At 33.6% G+C, this 24,991-nt stretch overlaps 1 protein-coding gene across 5 annotated transcripts; it reads right to left on the bottom strand.

Moving 5' to 3' along the window:
• Positions 1-4,575: 4,575 nt before the first annotated feature.
• On the bottom strand, positions 4,576-24,432 carry LOC110451329 (sodium-dependent multivitamin transporter-like). 5 transcript variants are annotated; one of them, XM_021499264.1, is made up of 19 exons: positions 24,361-24,432; positions 22,246-22,366; positions 17,821-17,889; positions 15,610-16,080; positions 14,155-14,223; positions 13,838-13,889; positions 12,602-12,669; positions 12,290-12,370; positions 11,772-11,845; positions 10,818-10,955; positions 10,117-10,252; positions 9,720-9,808; positions 9,026-9,138; positions 8,637-8,707; positions 7,861-7,947; positions 6,332-6,573; positions 5,646-5,746; positions 5,279-5,397; positions 4,576-4,757 (listed from the first exon to the last, which is right to left on the bottom strand). In XM_021499264.1, the coding sequence occupies exons 4-19, from the start codon at positions 15,940-15,942 to the stop codon at positions 4,680-4,682; spliced, it is 1,851 nt and encodes a 616-aa protein (XP_021354939.1). In that variant the 5' UTR covers positions 15,943-16,080; positions 17,821-17,889; positions 22,246-22,366; positions 24,361-24,432; the 3' UTR covers positions 4,576-4,679. The 5 variants fall into 5 exon arrangements, with proteins under 5 accessions (XP_021354939.1, XP_021354941.1, XP_021354938.1 ...); XM_021499266.1 differs by having other exon boundaries at positions 17,817-17,889; positions 24,354-24,423; XM_021499263.1 differs by having other exon boundaries at positions 24,354-24,423.
• Positions 24,433-24,991: the final 559 nt, after the last annotated feature.

Raw genomic sequence — 24,991 nt, 5'->3', positions numbered from 1 at the left:
GCTGGAAAACCCTCGACCATTACAACCACAGGTAAAGAAATTCCGACAAAACTTGAAATAGTTTTCCATGCGGCAACGGAGTGCATATGTCGAAAGTATGTTTGGGGCTCGATATGAAAGATCCCCGTTACCATGTGACTAACCAAACTTATAAATATAGGTATTATACAATCGCCCGTAGCTATGAACACTCCCGTAAATGCGAAAACCAACCAAAATCATAAGGAACACGTTTTGTTTGTTGTTCTGTCTATTTGTCAGCCAATGTCTTCAACCACGGGGACTTGTGAAGTAGCCATCTTGGATTTTTTTTATGAAAAAGTGTTTCTCTCACTTTTTTTCATATCTGTGTACATATTCTCAACATACCGAGCAAATACTCTCGTTTTTTTGTTAATTATCTAAAGAAAGTCGAAAATCGGCAATTCAACCATAGGCTAATTCAACCCAACATTTGAAAATGTTCCACCACTTACATTTTGATGATTTTTCCTCTCATCAATAGCATATTACGTACTGTTTAATAGGATAAAAATTGGTTTGCATCCAACGCCCATAAAAGGGTGTATTCTCTAAAAAACACAGTTTTTGTGTCTAAAATGTTATCATCGAAAATGGCATTTTTGAGATTGTTTCTTCCATAAAACAGCCAAATGGCGCGATGGAAACATGATTTTTTGTCACAATCATGCCATGAATGTATTCTTTACGGTGACCATCATTTGATTAGATTTTCATTAATATTTTACATAACATGCACATTTTATCAACACTTAGACAGCTTCTGAAAGGTACAACTTTGAGGAGCCATAAAAAACAAACCAAGTGACCTAAATCTTTATACTTTATAGATTTGTGACCACAACGGCATGGGCAATGCACCACCAACAGGAAATTTGAATCAGAGAAGGGGCCGTTTTGGAAACCGGCCCTTTAGAACATGGCGTTTCAAGAAAGAAATCTGGTTCAAAAAATATTTTGACAAGTTGTCTGATCGCAATCATGATCTTTTTAGGAAATATATTTCTAAGTGATATATGAACATTGATATTTTTAAGTTATGTTTTCATTAATATGTTTTGTAACCCGATTTTTACTGTAACTTTTATTGTCACAGTTATCACTTTTGAGTAATGGCATAATTCATAATACACACACTTTACTATTTTCTAAATTTGAAAATAACCAGTTCTTCTCTAAGTTTTTAATGCATACATTGTAAATTAAGGGTTTTCCGCGCGTGCACTTCTGTTTCAAGAGTAGTTCAGGCAATTTGGGATTCCAACCATTGACCTTTGACATCACCTATGTGTCCTGGAATGACGAAGCAGCCATATGATGAAGTGTAATTCATTTCTGCCGTTCTGTATCTATAACCCAATCTTAAAGGTGCACTCACCTCTGTGTGTGTGTGTTACATTAATCTTTTCAGCAAAACTTTCGCCGCAGTTTATTTTTCGCCTCTTTCCCCTTTCGATCTGAGGGCGAATTTCACATAACGGCGAAAGTAAAAAAAAAATACGTATACGACGGCACATGTTTTGTCACTTTCGTCTACACTGAGCTTAACATAGGAACGGTTTGTGATGCATTTGGGGTCCCGTGTGTGTAATGCAACCTTATGAATCATAATAAAGGATTGACAATTTGTTTTATCTTTTAGTTATCTAATATTTCACAAACACATCATTTAGTTAGAAGTTATTACATGAATGAAAAGTGTTCGTCAGAGAGGCAGTAACGAGGAGTTTTTTTAATTGATTTTGAGCTGACTCTGATTGGCTGAAACAACATCATGTGACCACCTGTAAAAGAAGTTATAAACCTGAGTGGTTTGCAGGTGTTCAAAAAAGTTGGTAGAACAAGTGTTGCTGACCTGCTATAAATAGATTCTGGAACAGGTATTCAAAAACGTTGGTAGAAAAAGTGTTATTGACCTGCTATAAACAGATTCTGGAATTTTTGTGAAGTCATTTAGATGCTTGACTAACACCCCATGGGAAACAAACACAGTAATGATCAAGATTAACACTGAAGTAACTTGGATGCTGCTAACTGTGCCAGTAAAATAAAGGATTGATTCAGTAATTTGTTCAACGATTATTGCAGATATTTAAATGATTATTGCAGATATTTAATTCAAAAATGTTATTTTTCTGATATTTTTGTTTAGTTGATTTTAAAATTTGTGACTAATACAATGGAGAAAAAAAGGTAAAACTAAATTCTTTTACATTTTTTCCTTCAATTTTGAAAACATTAATTGAAATAATAAAATCTATTGTAGCATTATGATTTCGGCCGATACATGGTTTTATCGACCTAGGTATGCAATGTTGACCTCGGACTGCGTCCTCGGTTAATATTCCTAACCTAGGTTGATAAAACCATGTATCGTCCTCATCACCATGATATAATTGCATATTTTCCACTGATGTAGGCCAAATTTAACACTGGGCTTATAAGGACTCTGTCGGTGAAGGGCGAAAGTTTTCCGGTATAGAGTACTTAACTCTAGCATAATTGCGTTACCATCAAAATGGGTCATTGGTGATATGTTAATATGGCAATATATGCATAGATGGATCGTAAACTGAAACAATTTACACAACGTGTTATTATTACATAGGTCATACACAATTGTAGTTTATATGGATAATTTTATTACCTTATAAATAAAATTAAGATTGATATTTTCGTTCTTAGAAAATTAAAAAATTAAATGTTTACATACAAAATTATTTGGCATTCGGTTATTTTTTTCTGTATTGCAATTTATCTGGGTGGTCGGGTGGTGCAGTGGATAGCGCACTTGCCTTTCACCGAGGCGGCCGGGGTTCGCTTCCCCGATCGGACGTGAAAAGGTATGGGGTCACCTGCCCGAACACGTGGGTTTTCTCCGGGTACTCCGGTTTCCTCCTACACTAAGACCTCCATGCGCTTACATCCGGGACAACAAGAGTGATTAATATAAGTTGAAATAACTTGTTTCATAATTGTTGTAAAATAAATAAAGTTTATATATTAATATATCTATCTGACAACTCTTTTATTATTAGAATACAGAACTGTCACATTTTTATTTGATTAAAACTTTATTAAACATTATTTTAAACATTAGAGCTGATTGGATAATATTGCCTTTATCTAAACAATGCTCTCTTTCTTGATTTAAGAACATTTAACTTTGCCAATACCTGCACCACTACACCTCTCACCATTGATATAAATATATTGTTGTTATCAGTTTTGGAACACGTTATTCAAGAAAATGTCAAAAAAAGACTAAAAAAAATCAGCAGTCTATTGTTCATTCAAATAGGCCAAACAGTGGATATTTACTGGCTGTTATTTTTAGCTGAATGAACACAGAACACAAAAAAAACATTAATCGTGTGTGGTTCGGAATTATAAATAATCATAATTCGAGCGGTGCAGGAAACGCATGCATTTCCAAATCACCTGTGTATTGTGTAGGGGTTTACCGTAGCTTTCTATTGTTTTCGAATATCTTTTTCTTGATATTGACCTGCGGTATCGATATTGACCTCGCGTGTTGTCCTTGTTCACTGAGGCTGTGGTAAATCATTTCCTTGTGTTTGCTGATTTTATATGTTTTATTCTATGTGTATTGAAGATGTTGAATACTCTGTCCTTGTGTATCGACACTTTTTTAAGTTTTGTTCTTGTGTAACGACGTTGATGTATATTCAGTCCAAGGCATTAACGTCGTTGCATATTTTGTCCTTGTGTATTGACGCTGTAGTACATTTGTTCCAATATTACTTATTAAAGCAAATAAAAGGTATAACGTACTTTTTCTTCCTGTTTGTCCCCTTCACCGATAAGATATATTATATTTTGAAGCATTTTTTATTCTGTAGAAAGACTGCATGTTTCAAAAATTGGAATTGTGTGGTATGTTCGCTTCATGTAACTTAACGCACTTAATTCTTTTAAAATTTATTTCAACATTTTTTGAAAAAAATATTCAAACTATCATGTCAATTTAGCAAATTTTAATAAATAAAAAATATAGATATATATCTTAAATTTTCTTGTAAATGTCCACTTCCTAAACATGTAGACCTGTATAACCTAATTGTGCTAAAGACTTATCATATCATTTTAGATACAAGCTGAAATAGCAATCAGCTGTGTATGGGTTCACCGAAGAGCTTGTAATGAAACCTAAATAGTTCAATTAATATATATTGTAATATTGCAACGTCTGGCGATATAACGAAAACTAACGTAAAGTATTTTCGTCCTGACTAGAATCTTCTATAATATAAAATCGTACATGTATATGTCATTTAAGATTTAGTCCATAACAGGCTATAGGAAAAGCGCAATGCTATCGATCTTAAAGTGTTGCTGCGAGTGTATACTAATGTGACGCCTGATAGATATGAATAAATAAATATACAACATTTGGTTTAGCGCCCTATCTAGCTAACATAAGCCACTCTAAAGCGCTTTACAGTACATAGATATACAATTTTATACAGTCAATACAATAAACATATATATATTAATCAATACAATATTGAGGAATTCGCAGGAGCTGCCCTATCAGGCGCTAACTACTAGTCCTATGCCATCTGGCGAATATCTTCCTATGTATGTATGCCTGTGTGTGTGCTGGAGATGTATTGTGTTCATATTTATGCAGCGATTTAGCCTGATGACAACCGCGAACTGTCGTGTGGAGATAACATTTCAACAGCTGATTCTGCTGCAGCTTCATCTGTATTCTGAAAGCAAACATACAGGACATACTCAAAACACTCGCAAAATTGATCTAATTCATCCTAAATGAAAATTGCTTCTGATCATCAGTACACATTCTGACTTGCATAGCATGTACATGCTACACGGGCATGTATTGCATATATATTTGATATATTAGGTTTGCCGTCTTCAACATGAACCCGGTTGATTCGTTCATAGTGTATCCTACTGTAAAATGTTATTTTGATGTGAAAGGTATGTTTAAATGATTGTTTAAATCAAACAATATATAAACCGAAAGCTGTTTAATATAACATAATGTTTAGAATCTAAACAATCTTCTTTACAAAATGCGTACATCAGACCAGGCTGTTTTGAATAATAATTGATCATTCAAATGTGTATGCCATCTGTTTTATAGTCATAAATAATTACAAATATGAAAATGAATGTATGGCATCTTGTGTGGTACAGAACGAACACTAAAGATTTCGATGACACAGATATATTACAGTTCAGCTTCAGTGTATAATCAAATACTTACTTTAACAGTCGGGGGATACTTGACACCGCATCGGAACTTTCTTCTGAATAGCTCAGGCATACAGCAACACAGATAATCACATATTGGAACGACCAATGAAGGGTCGACAGGCGTCCGAGCTAAAACCGGAAAAAGAAATTACATTTATTCTGGTTAAATAATATACACAAGGTTTGTTAAAAAACAGAAACATTAAGTGAATTATTTGAAATAAAATAAATGGAAAAAAATCAAGTGACATGTAATAAATTTTGGACTTCGAACAATTATAAAACCTGGAGATACTAAAATTGTAACGTTTAATATGCATAAACAGGTGATATCATGTTATCGTTTGTTTCTGACCAAATACATATAGTTACTCTACCTTGTAGACGGCTGACGAGAGATCCGACAATTAGAACCAGGACAATACCTAGCGGCGTTAACCATTTATAGGACAGAGAGTACAGTGTATCTAGTCCGTCTCTGTTAATACACAAAAGATGCCTTTTACATGTACGTTGATACGTTACATTTAATATATTGATTATATCATTTTCTGCTTTGTTTGTTAGTACGTTTTCTGATCAAAAGCAAGGATAGTAGGTACAATAAAACCTTTCTTGTAAATGTATAAAGATGTTTCGTACAGTACATTTAGGCCTTCTCGTAACGCAACGGCAATACATCTGGACCTTTGCAAATTGGAAAATGTATTGACTGCAATATATCTAGACCGTGTCTTATACCTGTAACCCATATATAACAAACTACGTACAAAACATCTGGACCTTGTCTGCTAATACATAAAAGTATTGAGTTTAGTACATATAGGCCTTGTCTTTAAATATGTTTATTTCTTTTTAGTTAGGTCTAGATATATCAAGGATAATGTACAAAGGAATTGGGAAGAAAGAAATACAGGTAAATTTGAAAATGTTGGCAACAAACGAGGGGACATACACAAAAGGTTTTGTCAAATGTTCAAGTAAACTTTAAAAGTTTACTTCAGCTACCTGTAGCCATTACATTTGGGTTTTTTTTCACCTTTTCTATTTATAGTAAACTTACGGCTCGGAAATGATTGTCGTTGGAGTCACATCAGTTTTATAGTACGATTCGTTCCACATTGTTCCTGCAGACAATTGTCCGTATAAAGTTGCATTTATAATCCCCGATATATTTAGCGGTGGACATTTTTCCGTCGAAGCCGGTTCTAATTTTGCAGTTACACGCACTCCTGAGGAAATCAATTTCCCGAACGATATCCATCCTACAAAGAGGACGCTTACAAAGCCGCCGACTAATCCACCCTGTGAAAACATCCAATATATGTCGGACACAAACATCTTCCATTGTTAGTAACAGCATTCTTTGTTATTGAGATATTGAAAATGATCAGATTCAGAAAAAAAGTAGCCACAAAGGAAGAAGCCAAATGTATGTTTCCTTTTATAAAATGTCGAAGGTATTGTGCTATTTCTAGTTCTACCTATCACATAGTCTTATTTTTGTGCAATATAATTATACATTCTAGAATGACATTTGAATTTTATGTACGATATGCATTCTAGATTTTACATATAAATGTACAATCTATAGTAATCCTTAAATTTAACTAACAGTACATAATACACAGACAAAAGTCGAACTAACAAAAACAGAGTAGAATTAAGTTATGATTATATGAAATATACAGACGATTGTCAATATAAATATATTGTACAGAATAGTCATTTTGATATATCATATACAGACTTAGATAAAAGTCATCTATAACACAAAGACTTAAGACAAACCTATCTACACACAATAGTTTAACATTAACAATCTAAAGACAACATTATAACATAAACAATATACAGACAATGGATAAACAGTTGACAAATACAGACACTAGTTTACCAATACAATATACAGACATCAGTATAACATAAACACTATACAGACAATATCTAAACAACTGCAATATACAGACAATTGTAAAACATAAACACTATACAGACAATATCTAAACAACTACAACATACAGACATCGGTATAACATAAACACTATACAGACAATATCTAAACAACTACAATATACAGACATCAGTATTACATAAACAATAAACAGACAATATCTAAACAACTACAATATACAGACATCAGTATAACATAAACACTATACAGACAATATCTAAACAACTACAATATACAGACAATAGTAAAACATAAACACTATACAGACAATATCTAAACAACTACAATATACAGACAACGGTACAACATAAGCCATATACAGACAAAAGCTAAACAAATATAATATACAGACAATACCTAAGTACATACAATATACAGACAACAGTTAAAACACATACAATATACAGATAATAGTAGAACAACTGAAATATATAGACAATAGTTAAAACACATACAATATACAAACAACAGTATAACATCAGCAATAAACAGACAATAGTTAAAAAATATAATATACAGACAATACTTAAATACATACAATATACAGACAACAGTTAAAACATATACAATATACAGATAATAGTAGAACAACTGAAATATATAGACATGTAGGTATAGCATGTGCTATTCCGACTTACCCGTGCATTGGCTCTCGGTACGAACCATCCAAGGATAAACAGTCCTCCAACAGCACCGTCAAAACAAGACCCAGTTATGTCAAGTATCTGTGAAAAAGGATGTTTGATGTAAACAACAATAACATGGACGACTTATATTTAACACAGTATACGTTCGCTAACACCACATTAAAGTATATGTTTAAATATATAAAGTTTTTTAATTTATTTTGACAGCATGCAAGGCAAAGTAAACACTGGAATGTTACAAAAGTGTGAAAGGGACGGAAAAAGTAAATATTATAGGTTAAAAAAGTATCTTATACTTTGAGATCAGGTAAAACAAGAGAACACTTGGATTTAAATATACTCAAATCCTAAACGACAGAAACAAATAATGTTTCCCTTGTTAACTAACAGCCTGATGGAGTGGACTTTACAACGTATTGACATACAATGTAATTACTCATAATATCACATATAGTTTATATGCTATACATCATTTCTCAAAGGAAACCAACAATATTTCCCAATTAATAAAGCTTTCAGTTACCGAAAATAAATCTTAAAATACAAGCAAAATGAAGCAAAACATATGTGCATTTAACATAATTTTGAATCACAATACAGTTACTAGTATACGTACTTACATTCCAAGATTGTTGACCAGCCATATATTTAACACTGTAACTGATAAGTCGGAAGACTTAAAGGAATTATAAACTTGTAAACTTGTAAACATTTAAAATTTAAATTGATTCAATTGCATTATTTACATACAAAACAATAGCCCATACCCGTGAAATTGGTCCATCAATGCCGGAAATGCCAATGGCAATACAGACAGAGATCCCTCCGAAAAATAACACTGAAAGTACGGAAATGGAACAAATTATCTTCAAATTTCTCTTACATATGCCGCTCACTTCCGTTACATCACCAAATCATGTGTTTTAGAATAAAAAAGCCCATGATAAAAATTTGAAATGTTTGAAAGAAATGTAAATAAGAACCCCTATTTATTTTATTATTCACAAATAGAATAATCGTTTTGCTCTGGAGGAGTAAACTGCTTTTGGTAAAGTCAGTTTATCAAATGTATTTACCTTTATTTTAAAGCAACCAACTCATAGACGGAATGGAAAAGGGTGTTATTTGCGTCTTTGATCAAATCGGAAATAGTCACCTGATAATTGGGCGATTCGTATAGCCCGTTTGTCCGACATAGGTTTAGTGTGCGGTTTGATGATATCCTCCCAAAACACAGCCGACATTGCACTTAACACAGACGACATGGTACTGCAATACAAAAAAACAGATGTCAGTAGTAGTACTGCAATACAAAAAAACAGATGTCACCGTCACTCATCAATAGCGCATTTTCCGAATTCAACCGCATGTACACCACTATAACGCACAAAGAGTAAAGCCAACTTTTAAATGATTCAAAGCTGAGTTAAACGAAATGAAATACGAAATGGGGTTCATTTTCTATTTCACGGACGTGTAATTGTATAGACTTAGATTACCAATATTATCCTCGTGCGTAGATCATAAGTGTTAACTTCTCAAATTCACTTCAGATACATGTATTGTAATAACGAGGTTAATCGTGTTGCATTATTAGCAGGTATTATAAGTGAGTATTTTTGTTTATCAATCGTATTGACAAATTAATTACGCTGGGATAAAATGTAAGGTCAAAGCTATTTAAAAAACATCCCAGTTAAGAAACCACTCAAAAATATCCAATTGTAGTCATTTTCAATATGAGCGAAGCTGTATAAAAAGACAAACTGCAATTGCAGACCACTACTTAATATATGTCATAAGTAACTGAAAACATTTTAAACTGTAATTATGATTTTAACTCATATTACCTTAGTGAAGCGCTAAAAAGCGCTGCCAAGAAAAGTCCAGGAAGACACGGTGTATCCAGAAATATGTCTCGTACCATTTTTGCTATTAACTATAAAACAAAGCAAAAAACAATGAATATACAATACATTTATATTATGTGTGTTTTGCTATCTGAACGCCAATAGGAATTACAGTGTTAATATTTTTAAAAATATAAATCTAATGTATTAGGTATTTTTTTGCGTAACCAATACATAAAGAATGAACATAATGCGAAGACTTGTTTGAGAGCTTTGCTTACAAAAAGGAAGCATTCAACTCACACTGAACGAACGTTATCGAATTACGTGGTTATGCATCAGGTAATTGAATAAGTAGATGTCGTAATTTGTTTTGATGTTTTATTTGCTCATTTACTTGGTTTTGGTTTCGGACTTGATCGACCTCCAGTGGATCACATCCTTTTGAATGGTAGTATGCAAACATCACTGCTCCTTCTAAGACCGCAAGACCGGATATAAACAGTAGAAGAAAGGCCGCGATCATATACATCCTGAAAATAAATTATTGTCATAAAAAGGACTGTATTGTTTTGGTTGTTGTTACCCCCTTATTCAGTAAAAAATCCAAAAAATGATTTTTTTAATTTTCAACCCCTTTTGTTTTTAAATTGACATTTCCCCAATTCTTATTCTGGTTATTGTATTTGTATGATTTACATTGTTAATAAAGTTACATAAATAGATAAAATTTGAATTTTCAGTTTGTTGTATTAGTTTTTTTAATATTTTATTTCTTTTAAAATCTATAGTGCATATCCTGAACAAACTTGACATGTTGTCCTAAAAAAAAATCAAAGAACTACAGCTAGAGAGTGTATAAAGAAAATATAAAAACGAATGTTCGTTTAAAGGTCTTTAATGTTAATGTCACTAGGAGTCAAAAAAGACTTTTACCATACATCATCCTGTCATTTGCAATTGTAATAGTTTGTGCAATTAACAACAGGATTTGTATTGGGATAAAGGAATTTATTATTTACTTCCGAATAAAGTATGGAACTATTTCCTTCTGCTAGGAATTGTATAGAAAAAGCGTACAAGACATAATTATTTTACCGTTTGGCTGCTGATACAGTAGACGTTGCTTTGACCCTCTGATAAGTCGCTTGATTGAATTGCATTCTTAACCCATGAAACACACCGCCAATTGTAAGGCTCCAAAACGACTGACGTAAAGTCGGATCGGGATTAAAGCTGAAAGAAAGAAATATATACATATTTGAAATATATATATTTGTATAGCATTCCATTGGTTGTGCTTCATTTTATATAAACCTACAGTTATCAACCTAAAGCAAATGGTACAGCTACATTTTTCGTTTAAAAACAAACATATATATATAGTGCATGCTGCAGTATTGTTGCTGAACATGTGTGAAGATAAAAACTAAATATTTAGAAGTAAATGGAACTCCTGGTTTTCTCAATGATAACCTGTTTTACATGATATTGTGTTGACAGGAGTTTATCGTTAATCCATAGTATGATATTACTTCAAGATTCACTCTTGATAACATGGTTATATTTCTAGATAGACCATTTTCCTGAGTTACACGGGTGGAATGCAAACATTCACATTATCTGTAACCAAATCTGAACAATGTATCTCTTTGCCGTTCCTACAGGTTTATGATCCAGAGTGAAAGTGTTTTTTTTGTATGAGCAGTTACAAAGGTGACGGCACGTATTACAATACAATCATGCAGGTAATCGATGAATATATCACTTATTTGCTTACATTACTGGTGATCGAGAGAATTAGTATAATATACAGAGATTTTGAATTTCGTTTCTCATTTTTTATGCAAATTATGAAAATCTGTTCTTTCAGTGAAATAGGGACTTGTTTGGCATAACGAATTGACTCGTTTTCATAAATATCAAATACAATCGAATTGTCGTAAATTTCAAAATTTTAAATTTTTCTTAAACGTTTTCTTACAAATTCGTACGACATGTTTCCAAATTAACTATCTCCTCAGGTTCTTCTGATACATACGGGTGACTTACTCTAACATGTTAAATCTTCCTTTCTCCCTCACAATGCTCCAAGTGTTTGCCACTCCACCCGCTTCCATCGTGCCCTTAAAATAATTTCTATGACGATCTTAATGGAAGTTGTCATTTTTCACAATCCATTTTGGTAGATGCGAAACCTTTTTGTCAAACTGATATATCTGTACATTCCCTACGTTATAATTAAATATACAAGCTGAATATAAATATTTCAATCTTACAAAAAAGGAATTTGACAATTCAGAACGAGAAATTTCCTAAAACCATTGTGGGTTTTTAATGCGTAAATTAGTTTTAGTAATGATCATATAAAAACGAGTATAAATTTTGATAAGAAATAGAAAAAAAAATCTACATTAAAAATAGATAATTTTATGTTAAGTAATGCATTCCAAATAATGTATTACTTCAAGTTAATGAACAACAAAGTGTTTTCCAATAATCAAATCGCTTGGTTTTGAACTAAAATATTAATATCTGTCTTTGTTATCGGAATTAGCATTAGAAAATACCTTGATGAGAATGGCAAACATTCCACCAAACATGAGAAAGGCCTGAAATACATCTGTCCATATTACAGCTGTGAACCCTCCCTATAATAATAAAGCATGTTACAGAAATATTAGGTACAAATAAAAAGATAAATATATTAAAATAATGAGGCTGAAGGTTGTTCATCAAATACTCAAAAAAGATGATGTGGATTGATTGTCGTGTTTCTTAAACGCGATTCTGAGCATAACAACTAAATCCAATGACCACTCAAACAGAATTTATTTATACAAAAACATTACAAAACCGTCAAACTGATGCGGTATACCTACAATAATAGTATATACCACCACAACGATCGTCAGTGAGACAATAGAGATCCACATAGGAATACCAGCCACTGAAACAGATTAACACAAGCTATTACTGAAACATTTATAAGTTTTAAATTTGATAAACAGTACACTTTATAAAAAAAGTCCCTCGGATATGACCCACAGACGATGGTCTCTAATCGTTATAAAAAACACGGTTGTGTAAAGATGGCATTGAGATAAGGCTTTGGCCAATATAAACGACGCTTATTCAAAAATAATTTCGATTGATAAAACAAACTATTCACTATGAGTGTGTGTGTATGTTACTGTGAGCTGTACCTCCATCTGTGTTTGTCTGAACGAGACGGTATGTTGGTGTATTTGCCTTCTTGTCATAGCGTGGATCTAATGTCAATATTTAGAGAGCTACGACAATTAAATACCATGTGGAAGGCACCCAACACCGTATCCAAATTCATATTGACAACGGGAAAAACAACAAAGCAGATATAGAACTTAAAGTCAACATCAGATGACAAAAGCAGCAACATATAAAACAAAAGGTAATATAGCAACCCCCTATTCCTCAAACATTCTTATTTCAAGTCTTTATAAACTGCTGTATTAGTAATATCTGTTCACAATTGATTTGGTTAGCACTCTGTTTTTATTTTAGTATAATTTGAAAGGATTGTATTTATTTAGAAGTTGTTTAAATTTGGTTCTCATTTTCAGATTGTGACATTACTTGTATTCAATGTAAATGTACATTGCTGTTGTCATCAATGAAGCGGAAGACGCGTACTCTTCCGGAACACCTGGTCTATTCCATTTTGCATATTTGGTTCGGATCACAGTGATAGTTTGTTTTAATTTGTTCATTTTCTTGCTATGGTTTTATCGATTTTTGACTCCGAACTACGGTTTCGTTTACATTTAGGTATTCTTTTTTTCTTTGTTTCTGTATTGAGATAAAATGTGATCTACTCATTCTCCTGGATATTGCAGGTGGCATCAATCTGCCAGATGAGGTAAGGAACGCTTATTTACCCCTAGCATTTATTTCATCCTCACTATGTGTGAAAATGCAAATGTTTTATGCTGTCCTTTTGTCTTATGAGTGCCCTTTGTCATAATTTCCAGTTGACTTTACGTTCCAGTTTGTCCTACGTGTTAATAGTTTTTTCCCTAATTTACTTAATGCTGACCCCTTTATGGACAACGTTAAATTGTATATAAACAAGTTCTTACCTATTTCCAATGTAACAGCCGGCACAAATAATACGGTTCCAAGATAGTTCGCCTGCATTAAATAGAGTTTTACCAAAAAACTTCTTAATTGTTTTCTTTGATAAATACAAGCACATATAGTAAAAACAAATTACAATGTTACATTTTCTTGTGTTTAAATGGTAACTTTGAATGATTTGAAGAAGTAATTCAATAATATCAAATACACATAAAAATGCATGCCGTAAAATTCTAATGAAAATATCATTTATTGTTTTATGAGAAGGCTACACTAACAGTCAAATGTCCATTAAAATTTGGATTGGGAAAGAACTTACCCATGAAAGCAAACTAATTATTGTTGCAAACAGTCGGAGTCCATGAGAGTTGTATCGAAGCTCCATATACTACAATGACAAATGTAATTAAAATACATATACGTATGTCTGAAAAACCTTGTTAAAATAATAAGTTAATTGACGAAATATAAGTATTGTATATGTATTATAATGATAAGTTTTACAAAATACTTTACGAGGTCGGGGTGAACTCTTTTTCTTTAGTATTTCACACCCCTACGAGACTACTGACATCGGCGTGTTTACAGGTTTTTATATGCGTAAATGTCCTGCTTTATTTTCAGAACCATCAATCAATGAATCGACTAATCCATTAACGGCTAATTAATTGAACGCTTGGGTAAAGAAATAATTAATTTTACGTTTCTCGTTTAGACGCCTGAGTGATCACCCACTGTTCCCTATCACTGTAGATCTAGAGCCAGTTGATACTATGCGACCGTAAGCAGTTACACTTGAGTGATCACCAAACATAATCGGCTCCAAACATACCTGTGCTGTCGCAGACACAATCAGTATGGGAACACATTATACACAATGCGACGCGCATCTCCTATTAATATATCCAGTTTAAAATGAAATGTTACATAACGGTACTAAAAATGAAATTATACTTTTTTCACGTTCGTCTGACGTTTAACCTTATTTTATGTGTGTAGTAGGTCCTCGCTAGCTATGTCGGTACTCATTAATTGATATATAATCTCATTGTACAGATACATGGTATTATATTGATGTGTAGATCGTACAGATAGTGGGACTTTAAACCGCAATGACTAAAACTACAAGATCAATCACGTCTCGTTATCATATCGTATTACCTCTAATTTCATTCAAGCCCATTAGGTGAAATCAAAGCTAAGATGAATGAACAAAAATCAGCCTAACAGATTTACATAAGTATACACAATAAACGGTCACAATTAATGTAATAGCTAATAACTTATATACCTGTCACACGTATTTAAATGACCTACAAGTAATTGTTAATTGGACGGTTAACCACATACACCGTAACATGTACCATTTTAGAACTAATTGAAAATCATTGCAAATGCAATAGTTCATGTCGGTATGATCTTAGGTTTATTTCTTTTAAAGATCCCCGTACAACTGTCGAAATCTGTACATAGGAAACTGATTTTTATGGCATGATTATAGCATTATATAACTGTAAACATTATATAACTATAAACATTATATAACTATAAACATTATATAACTATAAACATTATCATATGTAAAAACAAATCAGCTTCATCGATATCTTAAACGAACTTAAAGGGGAGTAACTGTATATTTATTGTTTTAGATTTTTACCTCCAGGGAGACAGATATCCTAATCTATATCATTTTTCAGTCGAAGTGATTTATGGCTGTTTACAAAAGACATCCAAAAGATAATAACAGATAAAGGATTTTTAATGTACCTACCTGGTTTATACTGGTAAGTTTGAGCTCCTTTAGCGATGGTATCAACAAATGTGTTGTCAATAGATAAGAAAAGAAACTAGCTATAATAGAAATATACCACTGCATACCATACATATACACTTCCGCCGGAACTCCCAACATCATAACGCCAGATTCAAATGAAACCATTAAAGACAAGGCCACCGGAAATGACGACATATTGCCATCGCCTAGAATAAATCGTTTTGTAGTTTTCAGTCTGTTGCTCCGTAAAGAAAAGAAGAGGCCGATTCCCAGAGAGAAAACAAGTGTTATAACAAACATGACGTAGTCTTCCCATTTCAAAAAGGCCATTCTGTTCAATAGAACGTAGTAATCTTTAACGCCTTGATTTTCCTTGAAAGATTCACTGATTGTCTCTTTTGACCTGATGAAGATACTGCCTTGCTTGCCAGTGTGAGCGCGTTGGATGATGTTGACCAAGTGCACGATCTTGAAAACAAAAGAATCCTCATAAATGGGTTTGACACAACTCCTCCACCTTTATATACTTGGTCCCTAGTGGTGATCAAGACAAAGTACTATTGTAATCCTCTCAGCCTGACTTGGATTATCAAACTTTTCTATGTATATGTTCTTTTGAATCAAACACTTTAGACTTGATTTACTTACAAAATAGTATTCCTTAATCATGAATATGCCCAAGGAATATCCTAATACAGTAACTTTAACACGATAATAATCTCCTTAATGTCTACTTTTCCCTTTGCCGTTAAGTAAATTTTCATGTGCATATTTTTTCAACATTCGTCAGCGAGCAGCATGTTGGCTTGTTGCTATATACAATTCTCGATTCAGAGATAATAAGATCGTGATAGATCTAAAGATAGAACAAAGGTTGAAACGACGCGTCCTCATAGAAAAATCTGTGACTACATGTTTAACAAAAGAAATCTCTGCACTTGTTCTTTTAAATAGACAATTTAAATGCTACCAGGTTTTATGTAGCTTAGTGTAATTGGTATACGATTGATCCTCTTTCACAATCATATAACCTTGTCTACCTACGGCACTGCATTACTTACATATTACACTAGAATATAACGTGTACTGCTTTTAACAGTGTATAATCTTTCCTTTGTATGCGATATTTTGAATCGTCGACCGAATTCTTTCCACCGCTTTACGTGTTTATTTTTAGAACAGGAGTTATTTTACGTCTATGTGGCGTTGCCAATAAACCTCTTGTCAGCAGAATGTTTTTCTTTGTAAATTGCATTTTTATTTATTGGTAAATATAATAAATTGATCTTACAAGATTATATTATCGATTTTAATTTGACTGGTTACCATTAATGTTAGTTCATTACACCTGGTCAATTTCACCCCTTGTGTGTTAGATCATCATAGAATTTAATTAACCAGTATGCCTCTTAATTTAGAAATTCGTTAAAGTTATGAGGTCTTGCGCACCTCCAGTTCTGGTTCTACAGTAGTTTTGATCAATATGAGTTCGGCCCCTAGCATCACCAATAGTGCAGTATAATGCATTGTCCTGTGTACTGTATTTATTACCAAATTTTAATTGTGCAATCACCTGTGTGATTAACGTTCATCTTCCAACCATGGATGAGAGTTTTGAGTTTAGGTTCTGCTCTCGGCTGTATCTACATTATGCAGAAATTATAGATTCTTTTAATCTCTAACCAAGGATGAAATTAATTTTAAAGCCAAATCGGAAACGATCGGGTTAATGCATTGTTATTGACATTCATTCAGTGGAATTTCTATATGTTGTTAACGGAGGACATCGACCAAAGTCGGACACCAGAGTGCTGCTGTTTACCGGGTCATAAATGCATACTTCTATTTTACTACCATTATCTAGTGGATACACATATATAAACATAAAAAGAAGATATGAATCGATGTTTTAAAATATTTGAAATTAACAACGTCCCGAATATGAAAACAACTAAATGATACGTTATACGTAGGTTGTCATAACAAAAGTAGTTTCGAGTATGGGGGATTGTGTTTGCAAAATAGCATCATAAAAACATTCAATTCCTCTAAATGCTGAAGTATAAAAGAGAGAGTTTTCACTGAATTCAATAAAGAAATGATCCATTTCGAAACAATAATATTCATGAACATGATAATGAACAAAAGATATTATTTGTTAAAACAATATTTTTATTCTAAAGGTTATTAATAAAATATCATACCTACTTTTAAGCTCGTGTAATAGCCAGCGCCCTCGTTTGTAATGGGGGACAAAGTCTACGATTTGTGTCTCCTCTGGAAGACAAATGACGGCATTGTAGTCATTATACCAAGCTGCTATTCATACACATACAAAGAAAGATTTATCGAACGATTACACCCAGTGACATAGTTGTGATATGTAGGCCAGTCTTTACAAAGTCGTTATAAACACATCTACACCGCACATTGAACCTTGTCTTAACCCAGGTGTATTAAAAATCTAACCTTTTGGCATATTTTTGTTGTTATTTCAATTGAAATACGCACTAAGTTCATGTAGAACCACAATACGGGTTGTTTGCTTATTTACCTGGTTAAAACAAAGTTGGCTTCATGGAATCTAAAAATAAAAGGTAAGCCTAATTGTTTTTGATTATGTATATTAACATTTGAAAACTAAAGATTATACATGTACATTAAAGTCCACTGCTGTGATAATGGTTTTTTATTATTTGTTTTAGCAATGGAGAATTCTTTTTGTAATATTTAGGCAAATTATGTCTGTTTTATTTACATTCTATTTTTGTTAACCTTGATCAGATTAGGTCAAATCATTATAATACGAGTAGCAGATGAACATTAATCTCTCAAAATAACGGACCTATAAGAATAAATAATTTAAATACTATAATTAGGCATTCTTCATTACTAGTGAAATATGACAGGCCAATGAATTCCCTCTAGACACATTGTACTTCTTCCTTGTCATTTATGATAATTCATTAATATTTAAAAAGTAAATTAGAAGTTTTTGATGTAGGTTTATGTTTTTCCATTTACATTACATAAACAATTCGTTATTTTGCCACTAAGAAGTCCAAAATAAAACACAATCATTCTGATTTTTGTTTGGTTTTTGTCTTTTCGTCATTGTGTTTTTTCTTTATTTTGTTCCTTGCTATATATCGTTGTTTCGTCTTTTCGTTATATCATTTTTGTCGTCTTTTCGTTATTTCGTCTTTTCGTTATTTGGCTTTGGCGCTTTGGTGTTTTTCGTTATTTCGCTTTGGCGGGTTTTCGTCTCTCGTTATTTCGTTTTTTCGCTTGGCATTATTTCACGGGCGACAAAGCGAATAGACGAAATGTCATATATAAGCCACCTTAGATACAGTTGTGGGATCGCACAACGTTACACGATGTGCGGTGTGCGCACGATGTGTGCACGGTGTGTGAACGGTGTGTGCACGATGGGCGAACGATAAAAAAACTGGACGATCATTACTTGCGCACATCTGTGCGCACGATGGACGGACGTTGTGCGATAACAATCGTGGTTGGTGTAAATTGAGGAATGCCTTAACAATTTATACGGTTTCGTGTGTTTAAACATATAAACTTGGTGTTTACGTATGTTTCTATATTCTAACAACATATGTAAACTTATCTTTCTGTCTATACATTCTTCTATTTAGAAATTATGTTTTCTGTGTTTTTAAACAAACTTAATCGACACATATAAAATTACAACACAATCCCGTATCAGAGACGTATAATACGTATTATACGTCTCTGCCAGTATACAGGTAAACATAACCACTTTATACATGTACCTGGACCATAGTTTTATCCCCGCCTGGGGCACTTACGTAACTCCTCGGGTAAGGCCGGGGGTGTGAAAATCCAGGTGAAGAGGAGCTATAGGCAAACGAATGCAAATAACAAATACCATTCATTACGGTCAAACGGTATCGCATATCAGCTCTGTATGTCAGGCACTGGTCAGGTAAAACTCCGGACACTCATAAAATTGTTATTTACCTGTTCTGTTACCTTGGAGCCAAACCCATTCTTGACAGCCTAACGGTCGCTGTAATTCTGTGTAACACGCATTGTGAAATTGTATAATCTTGATTACTGTGATGAGAAATTACAGATATATACACAGTGTACATTATCGCATACAAGCCTTCCGTATTTTTGTCATTCCGTAATTTTGATCTACAAATGATACCAAATCGCACAGTTGTGCGGAGAGAAGCGCACAACGGGGCGAACGATTGCTAAATCGCACAGTTGTGCGCACCATATGTGGACGATGTGCGGATGTGAAGATTTTGCTATACATCCGTCCAATTTATTACACCCTCTGACCAAACCCGTTAATTGTAGTTTTAGTTGAGTCACTCCGAGGTACCCTGTTAAAACAACAAAGACCCTCATCCCATATCTAAATTACTATTAGTTATTATTATTACTTTTTAATGCATTTTAATAGGTTTTCTTATTAATTCTTTTCTCTAAATAATTAAATTAAATTAAATTCTGAGGTAGAAAACACTGCCATTGCAAAGGAATTTGAGACTGAGGAGGGTTAACTATTAAACATAATTATAATATTTTTATCTGTACTTGTACATGTCTTTATTTCCTGAAAGCGCATGTAACTTTATTAACATAATATCAAGTTATGTATTTGTATTATGCACTTGCAGTACATGCCGTTCTATATAGTATATACTATATATAGGGTAGGGCCGTTTTCACTAGGGACGTTTTTACTAGCGCCGTTACTGCAGTGAGGCCGTTTTAACCGGATACGAATGCAAGACGATGAGTGGGAGTGAATCACATTGCATCATGATGAATGTTGGTCAATATACAGAGGCTAAATGGCGGTCATTAGTAAAACACTGATCATCAACCATTTTCAGAATACAAATACTACAATTTCAGAGTTATGTGTTCACTTAAAACCACATGTGGCGATCGAATACATATCAAAGAGCAATTATGTTTAGTCAGTATGTCTAATAATCTATTTGTTAGCAATTAAGTCAAAATTCAGACAGCGGAGGTAAATGCAAGACGATGAGGGGAGTGAGATCACACGCTATAGAGTTATGATGAATTTTGGTCAATATTCAGAGCCGTAAAAATACACTTTCTAGATAGTCAGTGCGATTGAAATCTTTCTGTGTAAATGAAATTATACCAGATTGTAATTATGTAAACAAATTATTACATATTTATGATAAATTACCGATAATTACATTCATTCATGAACCCACCTGCGATCGGTAATCCGAGGCTAAATGGCGGGCATTATCAAAAACACACCATTTTCAGAATACAAATACTACAATTTCAGAGATGTGGGTTCACTTAAAACCACATTTTGCGACAGAGCATATATCAAAAAGCAATTATATTTAGTCCGATTGTCTAATAATCAATCTATTAACAAGAAATAAAGACAGAAGTAAATAAAAAATAATTCACTTTGAACTCTCGAAATGTTACAGTACACGATTCCCCAGAATGTATAACTTTTCAACTGCAATCAATTTCTACGATGATTGAAGCGGCGGGTTTTTCCACAACATCAAAGTGCACCAGACATATTTCCTCTGCCGAAGAGGCAGTTGCCTTTCCCTCTTATCTAAAACGTGGTTGATTAAAACATTTGCTTTAGCTGATTTCATAAGGTAATGAATTGAGTTATTCTTGAGAAAAATTCAACATGAACTTCTTCGAAAATCATATTTTTTTTCTCGAGCCTAACTCAATTCATCACCAAATGAAATCGACCACAGGAAGATTCAATCCTGAGACGAAATGATAAATTGAGTGACAAATGGCTTTCCAGATTCATCGATGGTTCACTGGGATAATCCATCGGAAAACCGTCGGCATTTTCCGGAAACAAGAAAATATTTTTTTGTGTACGGAAAGTGCCGACGTTTCCCGATTATGGTATATCTCTTAAGGATCCCCACACCGCAACTGAAAACTGTAACAATGAATTTGAAACATTTTTTTTCATAAATCTTTTCTGAAATGAAAGCCGTACCATGCAGGACTTTTATGGGTCGAACCCTGAATTTTAGGCGGCTGCGTTTTCGCTTTAACTAATCGAGCTACCTGGTCACCGAAAGTATACTGGCCCAATGGTGCTATAGTTATAGTTAACGAAAGTTAAGGGCAGATAACTGTATATATGAAAAAACACATTGCAATGGTACGGGGATCCTAAAAAAAGACAAATGCAGTCTTTTCAAAATGGATGAAGTGTTTTTCCGTCATTATATAAAAATGATATAATATCCTTATCATGTTAATTGTATTGATGTGTTGAAAATAGTCCAAAAACGGATAACCAAACAAATATTCGGAGTGCATGTAGAAATAGTTATAACTACGTTGAGCTTCAGACAGCACTATTTGATTTAACACAAGTATTTTAGAAAAAAATTAACTGTGACTTCAATCAAAACGCGTCCGATTTCCTGAAGATTTAGCCGGACTTTTCAAAAACACATGGTGCCAGGGGTCATATAAAGTATCCACAACATCAAAACATTGAAATACGGAGAAGTTTCATATCTCCACGAGTAATACAATTATGGAATGATATTTCATCAATAATTAGAGTTGATTAAATATATTCACCACTTTGTGCCATCTATCGGTAGCATGATCAGTTCATTATCATGGGTTGTCAGTATGGGAATAGTTGAGAACGACTTGAGAAGAACTTGAGAACAGATTTTCCCACTTAGGAATGTATTTTCTGAAAGAAAAGAAAAAGAAATAGTATCCACACCAAAGTGATCCGCGTAAGAAAATAGTGCGTATTAAACAAATCAATATAAGGCTATAAACAAATATTTTGAGCTGAAACATTTTGATAATCCTTATCATCGAAATTTGAAACATGTTATGTAGAACAGTCTTTTTAAAAAGAAATCAATAAAAAATGTTCTAGTTCAAATAAACACACTCTAAATTAAAACAAATTCGTTTACAGTTAACCTCGATATATTGCCGAGTCCATATCTGAATATATTGCCAATTATTCCAGTTTTCACCTAACATACCACCGACATTCTTCAAAGTATACTTTATATTACGCCAAGAATATTACTGGCCAAATTATGGCAGTATACCGAGGTTTAACTGTTAATTTAACCGCATGTCTTGAAGTCGAAAACTGAGTTACATTTTATGAACTTACTGTTTAGTCGACCTGGGTATGATATCAGGAACCAGCACATCATCAGACCTAGTACTCCACTAAAGTTTAAGATCACGAAGAATAGCCTTTAGATCATTGTCCGCACTATACTGTTTATGTCATTATAAGCTGAGTTTATCTGACAACGTTCATATTCAAAGAACCTGGTGAAACAGACGAATGTCAACTGAATAGTAACGTACTCCGGGCAGGGTTGGATCAAAAAAAAAAAAAAATACGTTATTAACACTTATAATCAAACACAGTAAATCAACCTGTTAGTAAGTTGCGGTTTTCCATCCTCGAAAAACTGGCTAGCTGTTCTGCTATCGATTTAGTGTTTATTCATATATATATACATGTAAGTGGGTGTCGCAATATTTTGGGACGCCCAATTTACATGTAATATACCATATGACATATCCTCATGAAACCTTTCACCCCTAGGTAACCATACATTGATCTGGATGAGTCCAGTATGATCTTCAGTGGTGAAAGGGTTTACAAATCAGCCACGTACACCAGTGACAAATATATCTGTAAAAGAACGAGGTCATACAGAACGGCGAGGTTGATGAGGCCTCAAGCGAGTGACTGCTGGTTATCATGTTTATCTAACTCGAGTTATTCAATGTTCAGTTTGTATAAAACATGAGGTTTATCAACGATTTAAAATCAATTAAAAAAGGTCAGATGTACATGATACCTAGCCATTACGAGTTCGGGGAGTTGTTTTTTTTCAATAACGTTCATATGATATCGAGAAAAACGTTTTATCTTTCAGGGGGATAAGGGGGGTCTATCCCAGATTTTTTTTTGTATTTGTAGACGCAAGGTGCATTCGAGCATTCATGAAGAAGAAACGGAGTAAAACAAGTAGGTCCGCCCACTTCGTTTGGAGGACTTAATAATCCCGGATTGTTTAATGTGAGGCATGGACACATAATGTACGTCTTTATGAAGCTATTGACTCTCTTCAAACAAATGTATACACATTCAGCTCAAAATGGACTACATGAAACTACCTAATACTGTCTGTTTCATTTGCCCATAATATTGACCAGGTTAAAATTGCCTGTGCATATGAATACATGTTTTTATATAATAGTAATAATAATTCGAGGTTCTTATATACCGCTTTATCACAACCTAGTTCGTACGTCGTCTCGAAGCGGTTCACAAATTATTATCCGTGGTTATATAGGGCCTTTGCAACAAGCCAATGTCGTTTTCAACTCCCTTGGGAGCATACAACCGCCTGGTGCTGCCATTTCGTAGCTTTCAGCTAGTATTCAACCATTCTAGCACTGCCCGACCACGTGCTCATTTACAGTTAAGTAAGCGGATTAAAGTACCTTGCTCAAAGATACAACACAGTGCCGTGCCGTGCCGTGCCACAACCGTTCGGCAACGAGCCCGGCGTCCTACCACTATATTACCGTGCCTTTGCAAGAATTAACTACATACAATCAAATAAGACATTTTAAATACGATTCGGTTTTTCATTAAATCATAATATTGCAGTATTGAAATGTCAACTTACACCATACCTATTTTGCTGTGTGATAGTCCTCCGATGATGGACTGTATTTGTACATTACGTCGACTTAGATAGCAGGGACTGGCAACACCACTTCCGTGAAGGCATGTGACCCTCTCGTTGGAGCAAATTTATCTGTACTGCGCTTGCGTGCTATATCACAGACCGGTTTCCGGTATCGATAACCATGTTGTTTACCTAGGTGACGAGAGACCGAAAGTGTGACACCGATTCATCGTGGTTAAAACTTTAGAAAATAAATGCATACACGAGATGATATCGCAAGCTTATCTGTTTATATCAAGCAGTATTAGGTACCGATAAGTGTATGTCAAGATGATACATCATTGTCAAATATGACTGACCTTTTAGACATTTTTAATGAAAGAATATACAGATTATGAAAAAAAACCTAAAGATTTCGGAGGTGATAAGAGACATAAATTCTACAAAAAAATGTATAGATAACTAGATTTCGAGGTCATACACAGCACGGTAGAAGCACAGAAGCACAGAGGTGCGTTACAAATGTCTAGTACACATGTACATGTGCTATATACTGATAGGCTGATAGCACATGTATGTTTATGTGTGCTTTGATCTATATCAGTATGGCATAACGTTCTGTGTAATAGACATTT

Source organism: Mizuhopecten yessoensis, unplaced genomic scaffold (assembly GCF_002113885.1).
Source record: "Mizuhopecten yessoensis strain PY_sf001 unplaced genomic scaffold, ASM211388v2 scaffold5945, whole genome shotgun sequence".
Taxonomy (NCBI): Eukaryota; Metazoa; Mollusca; class Bivalvia; order Pectinida; family Pectinidae; genus Mizuhopecten; species Mizuhopecten yessoensis.
This window is presented reverse-complemented; position numbering and strand designations above follow the sequence as displayed.